The 9,526-nt window shown below is 43.8% G+C and overlaps 1 protein-coding gene across 1 annotated transcript in view; it reads right to left on the bottom strand.

Annotated features, from left to right (window-relative positions):
- The window catches only part of LOC109970996 (tyrosine-protein phosphatase non-receptor type 7-like), a 35,356-nt gene that overhangs the window by 1,541 nt on the left and 24,289 nt on the right, over positions 1 to 9,526 (bottom strand). The window contains exons 7-12 of the mRNA XM_020618979.1: positions 8,419 to 8,503; positions 8,251 to 8,330; positions 5,647 to 5,784; positions 4,103 to 4,270; positions 2,853 to 3,046; positions 487 to 600 (exon numbers count right to left, since the gene is read on the bottom strand). Coding sequence (XP_020474635.1) covers positions 487 to 600; positions 2,853 to 3,046; positions 4,103 to 4,270; positions 5,647 to 5,784; positions 8,251 to 8,330; positions 8,419 to 8,503 — 779 coding nt within the window. The remainder of the gene's footprint in view (positions 1 to 486; positions 601 to 2,852; positions 3,047 to 4,102; positions 4,271 to 5,646; positions 5,785 to 8,250; positions 8,331 to 8,418; positions 8,504 to 9,526) is intronic.

A 9,526-nucleotide genomic window follows, 5' to 3' on the forward strand; every position in this document is an offset into this window, starting at 1 on the left:
GCTACATTTAGGGAATAAACAAATGATTACACCACAGGGGAATAAGGTGAGAGGAAGTGAAAGAAGACAACTTCAAAGAGACACAAAGGGGCATAAAGAGATGCAAAACAACCACAAAGAGTTAGAACAGAGGTAAATCAACCACACAGAGCTGCGTAGGTGATGTCGTTTTCTTGTTTTATCTATTTGTGTTTAGACGAGGTGGGTTGTCTGAGAGGCCACCCCTCTTTTGCAGAAATGCCCTCATCACATTCACACCTGGAAGCTGCGCAGTTCAACCACAGTCTGACCTGTGGCTGTAGAGTAGCTCCACTGGAGCTGCTGGGGGTTAAGGGTCCTGCTCAAGGGCACCACAGTGGTGTTACTGAGGGCAGGGCTTTGTCACATGACCTGAGTAAATGCCTCTAAAGGTATAAATACTGAGCCAACAATGACATTAGATCATAAAAAAGAGAGAGAGAAAGGGTGATTTCTATTTTGACTCACCTGTCGAGTCGGAGCTGACACACTGTCTCCAGGATGTCGACCTGGCCTGTCTCTCTGAGCTGCTGACAGCCAATACTGCTGGCGATAAAACAACCTGTTCTCCCTATGCCTGCACTGAGAGGAGAGGAGATATTAACCGAGTACGATATCTAAATGGGAAAGGTTACTTCAGTATCCTGTGAACAACCGTGTAGGACAACATCTGGCTGATTAATTAAAAGCCAAAGGTGCAAGAATTTGTTATTGTCATCCTGTCCAGTAAAGCTTGTGACATGGACACTGGTCACTTTCAAACTAACTACAACTCTGGTTTGAATATTGTGGCGGAGTGAGGAGTACATGTAGTACTCAAAACCAGCGTGACACCTCTCTAATACGAGTGTGAAGTCTAGGGAAAGTCTGTCTGAGATGGTCATGTGACAGCTGCCATGACAGGTCAGTACTGTGTCGAGCAGCCTGCTTCACTTGAGGAGGCCACACGCTATCGCAGAGGCACACATCTGTTTGCACATATGGTTCTGTATGATGCCAATTGTCGGGCAACTGATAGCTCTCTCTCTTGGATGGATGTGAGTCTGAGCCTGTTGAGCCATCAGCACCACAGATGGACTGAAAATATTACAGGATAAAAACACAAAGCCTGTGGACAAACAAGCTTAAGGGGAGATGGCAGATGATTGACCCTGAGTCGGCATGGTTCTCTCCACTTCTCGTTTCTACTGTCTCCCTAGAAACACACCTCTCGGTGTCTCTTTGGGTGCAGCGGGTCATTTGCATTAGAAAATGAACTGCAGGTCAGACAGACACCACAGCCTGCAAACTCTTTCTTCCGGCGGCTGCAGTTGGCTGCTCAGCTGCAACCGTCAACGCTCAAACAGGAAAACACTTGCATCATATCCACCGCTCTAGTTTGAGACATCGCACACTGGTTTTGTTCAGTAACCCACACCCTAATAATGACGACAACAGACTGTGTGTTCTGCTGGAAGAGTGAACCCGAAGCTGAAATCAAGCTAAAGACCAGTGTACTGACTTGATGTTATTTCACACAGAGCTCTGGTGAGAAAATAAACCCTTCCTGTTGGTAGGACAGTCCTCGTCCTCGTCTCATTTCCACAGCTTTTGCAATCACAGTGCATATTCTGCCAAAAACAGCGGGGCGTCTCAGACCTGCTGGTTTTCACTACAAATCAACAGTGTGCGTTTTACGTTACCAGTCATTTATGTCATCGTGGTATATTTCATTTATTAAGGTCGCTCTAAGGGGAAAAACTGGAATTACCACCTCACAGTATTTTGCCTTCGCCAACCAGTCAGATTCATGGGAATGGGACAGACATGAGGTCACTGTGACCTTTGACCTCTGACCACCAAAATCTAATCTGTTCCTCTTGGAGTCCAAGTGGAGGTTTGTGCCAGATTTGAAGAAAGTCCATCAGTGTGTTCCATGTTCCAACAACGGGACGGATGAACGAACAGACAACCTACGGCCTCTGACCACAGCTGTCACCAGCACGGAAGCATAAAAACCTACAGCAAATTCATAACATTTTAAAAAATCATTTGTGGTCACAACCAGTGGTGGTCTACCACATGATGCAAGATACTGTGTCAGAGTACAGCTCAGCTCTTCTTTCTGCATCAGATGGAATTCAAATTCACTGTGAGCAAAAGCAAAATAAATTCCCTCCCTGTTGCTGGATATTTTTAACCCACATCATGATTTACAGCTTTTGACAAATGTGTAAAATTAGCTCTGTTGTAAGTGTTGTGGTCCCTCTCTGAAAAGAAGAGGAGACACTGTGGCTGTGAAAATTTAACATTTCTGCCGAGAAGGTGCTAACAAAGGCCGGAGGGTGCAGCCCAGTTCCCTTATTTGATCATTCTTTGCTCCTTAATCCTCACTCAACCCGGTCCACCATCTTGAAGGACGTCCCAAAGATCTTATTCCTGCTCTAAGGAGAGTCCAAGAGGCCATCCTTTTCAGAAGTCTTGATTGGAATTCAGTTGATGATTGGACATGGAGAACATCCATCCCTTCAACTGCACCCATGTTTCCCCCACCTCCATCTTTACCTTCTGTCTTAGTCCCACCCACATAACAGGTGAGGAAATAATGCTAGGCGAGTGGAATCAAGGAAACGAATTTTGCATTAAGAGACGTGAGACGTCCTTTCCTCTGATCTGTCATCTAAAGTGTCCAATCACCAACTGATTTCTGATAAAGGGGTGTGTCAGTGCAAAGACTTCTGCAAAGGACGGCTCCTCAGAGGAACAATCACATGATGGATTTGGGAACTTGGGATGTACCCTTGGATAAGGGAACATAGATGTATCCAGAGAAGTGTGTTTGATAAGGAACCAACCTGCAGTGGACAATGATTGGTCCAGGACCAGGGACAGTGGCTGTGATTGGCTGATCGCTGTGCTGTAGGAGGGACTTGCTGTATGTCTCCACCTCCTCCACCAGTCTCAGGAGAGGAGCAGTGCATTGTGGGATGTGGTGGTCGGGCCAAGAGGTGAACCAGTAGTGTCTGATGAGACGACACTCTGAACCCAGCTGTGTACACACACAGTCAGACCATGACAGTTCACTGTTCACCAGAAGCAGCAGTGGAAAGTAACCAAGTACATGTACTCAAGGTATCTGTACTTTACTTGAGTACTTCCACGTCCTGCTACTTCATCCTGTGACTTCACTCCATGTCAGAGACAAACCGTGTACTTTTTACTACACTACATGTACCTGATGACTTCAGGTCCAGAACCAGATGAATCAAACCAAACCCAGTAGAACCATCAGACTCTATTGATCCCAGTAGGAAATCCACCAGCTACCCAGCAGGATGGAAAGTACTTCCCAGTATAAGTATATAAGGTAGTTACCATCAGCTCCACCTTTACCAGCTGCAGCATTAAAGTGAATTGGCAGGTATTTCCTGTGAAACTGGTAATCAGTCACTGGTTTTGTGCACTACGTCTTTCATGCCAGACTGAACTGCTGTGTGCACGCTCCTTGCAGGAGGCTGCAGAGTGGAAATGTTCTGACACAGGAAAAGTGCTGCTAATGAGATAATAATCTTCAGGGTTCATTGCTGATGATGGATTGTTAGGAATGTAGGCATTCACAAGCTCACATTCACAGAATTAAACCCTGAAACATCTTTTTTGTTTTGTGTTTTAAATTCAGAGAGTGTTCCTGTGATGAGCTGTGATGGAGATTTGTCCAATATATAGTTTTATTGTCACTTTAAAAACAGACAAAAACACTTGTTTGACTTTTTGATTTGATGTTTGCCTTGTCAGAGCAGCTTCACTAGGAATTAACTACGTGACTTTCAGCATCAGACTTGAAGCTCTGTGAAAATTCTTCATTGTACTCATTGCTGGGAATGAAAGCTGCTCACAAATAGTGCAGAACAGGCGCTGATGGTACTGGTGATGACATCCCATCGACAGAAGGCGTTCATCGAGTGGAAATGAGACATTTATGACAAGTTTGTGCTGTTAAGAGAGTTTGGTGAATCTGACTTGGAACGTCGTCACAGAATAAAGCCAGAGAGGTTCAGGAGAATGTGAAAATGTTTGTGCATGAGGCCCAGTGTGTTGACTGTACCTGGATGTCCATGTCGGTGACAGTGAACCCATCTTTCTCCCGGCTGTCTTTCACTCTGAGGAGGAATCTTCCAAACTGGCCCATCTCTCCTGCCTCCTCCTCTTCCTCGCCCTCCTTCTTTACCCCCTCCATCCTCTCCCTCGGCTGTGGCCAGTACAGCTCACACTTCTGGAACAAACACACCGTCAGGTGTTGGAGTACTGCACTCTAAACATTTTCTTTGTGTGGAACCATCTTTTTGTTGCTTTTTCAGATACACAGTGATGAAAAGTGCATTTACTGAAGTGTTTAAATACAGTTTTGAGGTTCTTCTACTTCACTGCATTTCACTTTTTATTCCACTATGTTTACCTGATGTTACTATAGTCACTACTTACTTGTAAGATTATAATTTTATATTAAAAACACATGAGTTTATAACATGTGATTAAGGACTAAACCAGGAATTTGTAGCCTTTTTGTTTGGTATCTGTCTGTGGGTACTCGAGTCCCGCACCAGCAGACTTCCACTTTGACTCACATCTCATCACTGACCGACTCCAGACTCGACTCAGACTCAAGAATAATGGTTCATAAACAATCTGAGCTTTTCAGAAATGGGGAAGGTTTGGATTTTTACAACTCTCTGTAGTCCTTGAACGCATCACACGACAAGCTGGGTTGGTCATTTCATGAAGTGAGATGAAATGGAGTGAAAAGGCTTCACTGAGCCCACTGGCCATCCCAGATCAGCTGACACCGTGAAGCTTGTTAACTAGAGGCAATGTCGCCAGGATCGTGAATGACGTTTTTAATCTAATATGAAATGAAATCTGCAGGTGAAACTGGTCATAGCGACAGAAGAAGGTGAAATGGCTGAGTGGTCATCAATATGGTCACATCTGGAGCTGTAGAAACACTAGAAATGAAGTGCAGGAATTATTATGCGGGGAGTACTGAAGCTGTTCCTCTTTTGTCCGATGAACAACCTGTTGTGTAAATGTGATGTGCTGTAAAACTGTCATGGCGCTGTCAGACGTTCTGGTGGCAGAGCAGAGATGAGGAAGCACGGGCTGATAAGGGCCATGTGACTGGCACGCTCATTTGTAATCATGGGAAACATTTTCAAACAGCGTCTGGATTCCTTTTATCATAAAATACAACAAATGGTTTTTAGTTTATATTTCCAATTGCACCCATGGAGTTTCCTTGAGTTATTCTGGGCTGCAGTGATGTGACAGCATCAGCACTGTCAGGAATCTGCTCTCAAATGAAGGAGCAGCTGTAACCATGATCATGTCATTAGTCACTGTAGTAAACTGGGCTCCTCTTTGTTGGAGCTCTATTTTAAAACCCGAGTGGCCCTGGAGTTATATACAGAGTTACCGCTCCTTACTATAGGTCACTTTACTGTGAACTCCAGGAGTGATGGCTCAGCTTTACCAGCGATCTGACTGGTCAGCAGTGTCGCTCTCAGCTGCTCCTCTGAGGCAGGTTAGCTGTGCAGCATCTGTTACCACGTGAATCTGCTGAAAACCTGATTTAGAGGAGTTGTGTCTCCTCACCTCATTGTTCTCCTTCAGTCTGGTCACCATGACGATGATGCTGCTCCTCTCCTGCCACACCATGTCCCAGAAGTCGCCCACGGTGTGCGGCATCGGCCCCTGGGTGGCGATGTAGGCCCTGGGAGCGCCTCTGTAGCCCTGCAGCACAGACACAGGGTGAGAGAGGTGACTCACAGCTTCATCAGTCAGACTTTATCTGCAGTGGACCTTACACACAGGTACGTGCAGCTCAAAGCGCTGTGCAGGTGACTGACAAACAACAGGACAGTACAACCGTTTTCTACATCATCCTGCCAGTGGCGTCACGCTGTCTCATGTGCACATTTCCTCACAAATGAAGAAGCTGCTCAGATGGTGAACCACCTTCAGCAACAATCTAAATGAAGAAACCCACAGCTGCATCATGTCTCTTCCACTTCTGAAACCTCAGCAAACAGGAAGTGAAAGATAAAGACTGGTCAGTATTTACGTGGATTTTGTAAACATATAAATACCTGGATACATATCTGTGGCTTCTTATTGGACTCATCTAAATGTAAACATTGTTAGACGTCAGGAGGAGCAGCGGGTGTCTGCTTTACAGATGTCAGCAGAATAACAACACACACAGTCGCTCAGAGCGAGGCTGCAGAGTGTGAAGGATGCGTGGGCTGGTGGGGGAGGATGGGGGTGAGTCAGGGACATGTCACTTCCTCCCTTGCTTCCTGTGGTTTTCCTGGTTGTCAGACACCCACGCTGAAAACTGACGGCTCATATCTGAGTTTCTGTTTGTTTAGCTGTCCCACACACACAAACAAACGAGAAGACGCCCACGCTGAGTGACAGCGCTGTCGCACACTCTATCAGCTTGTTTTCTTTTTTAGTAAAGCACTGGAGCCACCATAGTTTCCTCACTGTGACTAAACTCACGAGGGACTCGATAATAAAGTAACGCAGCTCAGACTAAACCAGGAGATGACAGATCCTAGTGAACCTTGTTCTGCAGTGCAGTTTTAGTAGAAATACTCAACAAGGAGGGAATGTCAGAATGAGAGCACAGAGGTCCGGCACTGGAGCTGCTGCACAAAAATGATGTGCAATGGATAAAAATATATATTATTTATAATAATTCACAGAAATGAACACAAACACAACAAAAGTAGAGCAGAAATCAAATTAAAGGCACACATTTTTAAACTGGCATAACTGTATCAAGTCTAATTAACCAATTTTAGTCTCGCCTACAAGACAACGTCTCAGCCACAGTTAGCCATCAGTCCAGAGCTTAGACTGACAACAAAGAGGAAACTCTGGACATGTGGACACCCAAATGAGATTTTTATTTCCAATGTAAAGACAAATTTAAATGAAACCATTTTAAATGAGACCAAGTCTCATATGGATTAACATGCTTCTGCATCGGAAATCAGTTTGTGATTGGATGTTTTAGATGAACGATGCACTCATATATCCTCGCTCATGTCTCCTCCAGGCAGCCTCCTCATTCCTTGCTCCTCAGAGCAGGAATAAGAGCTTTGGGTATTGGGATTGTCACAGTATTTCCTTATTATGCACCCTGGTATAAATGTCAGCTGGAAATGCTGCCTTCAGCAATCCATATTCATCTTTCTCATGTCTCTCAGCTCAAATTCTGTTGTGTCAGGTAACAAATGAAAGGAAAACCCTGAATAGCTGTGTGGTCTCCTCCAGGATGACAGAGGCCCCTGTCCTCAGGATACCAGGGGTCACTGACTGGTCTGATGAGGATGACCATGATGAGAAACATATGCTGTCACCAGGTCTCAGCCCAGTTTAACAGCTATGGGAGATGCTGGAGTGACGTTTTAGACAGCGTATCCACCACCATCATCAAAACATCACATGAGGGAACATCTGGTGGAAGAACAGTGGTCATCCCTCCAGGAGGGTTCAGAGACCTGGAGAGTCAAGGTGGAGCTGTTCTGGTGGCACGTGGTGGCCCAGCACCTCACTGGGACTCTGTGTTGGGTTTTACTTTAACAAGTCAGCATGTGATTAAATATTTGCAACATGTCTACTATTAAAGTTTACTATTATGACTTACTATTAAAGTTCATTTCTACTATTAAAATACTATTAAAGTTTTTTAAGTTTTACATTTTGCATTTTCGCCCGATGCCGGCTGGGATTGGCTCCAGAACCCCCCCCTCCCCGGACTAAGGAGTATAGAAAATGAGATGAGAGATGAGATTTTGCATTTTCAGGTATGAAAATGATGATAAAGCCACTTAATGCAAATTTGTGATTTGTAATATTGGGCTATAAATCAGATCTGACTTGACACATGGGTGGCATATTCAGGTGTCCTCAAACCTTTGGCAAGTATTACTATTTAAAATGTTATAATAACCTGATGGGAATAATTATTAACCATAACTTCAAGTATAAAATCCCTGTTTTGTTCAGATCATCTTGCATTTTTATTACCACAAATCCTCCAGTACAAAACTTCCACTGAAAATCTACTGTTTTAACACTAAGTGGAGAAAAATCTCATGCTGGTCAACAAACAGACACCACATAAACAGGAACAATTAACCCCTTAACCTGCTGTGAACTTAGTGTGAAACAATGTTTGACTCTGACCTTGATGTAGTTGGCGTTGATATAACGGTCTGACCCTGTGTCTTCCTCTGGGCTCCTCAGGATCACCCGGCTCTCGGGGTCTAAACAAGAAATCAAAACACCACAATGGTAACCTGAGTGTGAACAGTGTACTTGTGTAGAGGAGAGGAGGACAGGGGAGTTACTGACTTGGTAGGATGGTTTTGTATCTGTCTTTCATCATGTGTCCGGGAATGTCAAGCTCTGCAGTGCTCACAAAGTTCGGAGGTATCTTCTGTTGAAAGAACATGGACAGGCTTCTTGTTAAAACAAACACACCTCAGATGTAGAAGCCAGCCTACATCTGGAAGCTAAGAGTGTTTAGAAACAATAGCTGTGTCTCAGTTTCACAGCATAGTTGAAGTGTGCACATTATGCATTATATATCAATGTTTAGCATTTACTTTGTTGTAGACACAAGAAAACAATGTGGATTTATCTGATGTGAATGAATCATCAAGATTCAAATCGAATTAGGAGAGGCCCTGGTCTTTTGTCCAGCACTGTGTATGTAGTGTTAATGATTGTGTTACTTAAAACACTTAGATGTGATAAACTGAGCAGACACTGCGTTAACATATATGGGGCGCCGAGTGTAAAAATAACACTTACACTAGTTTTCTCACATTTAGCTAAATGTGACAGTTTTCTCACATTTATTTAGCTAAATGTGACAAAGTCTAAATGTAAATGTTAAATATAAATGTACGGTCATCCGCCCACCTCACCCTTGTGATGCCTTCTTCCCGTTATAAAAAATGGGGAGGTCGGGCCTTTGCCGTGTAATTGTGGAACGCTCTGCCATTAGATTTACGCTCTATAACTGAACTAGTCCCGTTTAAATCGGCACTGAAAACATATTTTTTTAAACAAGCTTTTTATTCTTAATCTCTCTAGACTCCTCTTGGCTTTCTATTTTATTGTAGCTTTATTCTAGCTTTTCTGAGGGGTGTCAGCCTGGGCAGGAATTATGCTATAGATCGATGAATGTATATGCCTGTCATATGTCTACTTAGTTGATTTTTATTATGATATTGATATTTTGATGATTTTGGCTGTTTGCCTTTCTGGATTTATTGAGTGTTTTGCATATTACTTTTCATTTGATTTATTGATTGTGTCCCTTCCACTGTTGAGTGTTTGGCATTCTAGTTTCCCACGGTTAAGAGGACCGCTGTATTTGTATCTTTCCATTTTGTTACTCATTCTGCTTATTTCTTCAGTGGTTGGTGAAACGAATAATGCACCCTGATGCAGT

This window comes from Monopterus albus, unplaced genomic scaffold, assembly GCF_001952655.1.
Source record: "Monopterus albus unplaced genomic scaffold, M_albus_1.0 scaffold212.1, whole genome shotgun sequence".
Taxonomy (NCBI): domain Eukaryota; kingdom Metazoa; phylum Chordata; class Actinopteri; order Synbranchiformes; family Synbranchidae; genus Monopterus; species Monopterus albus.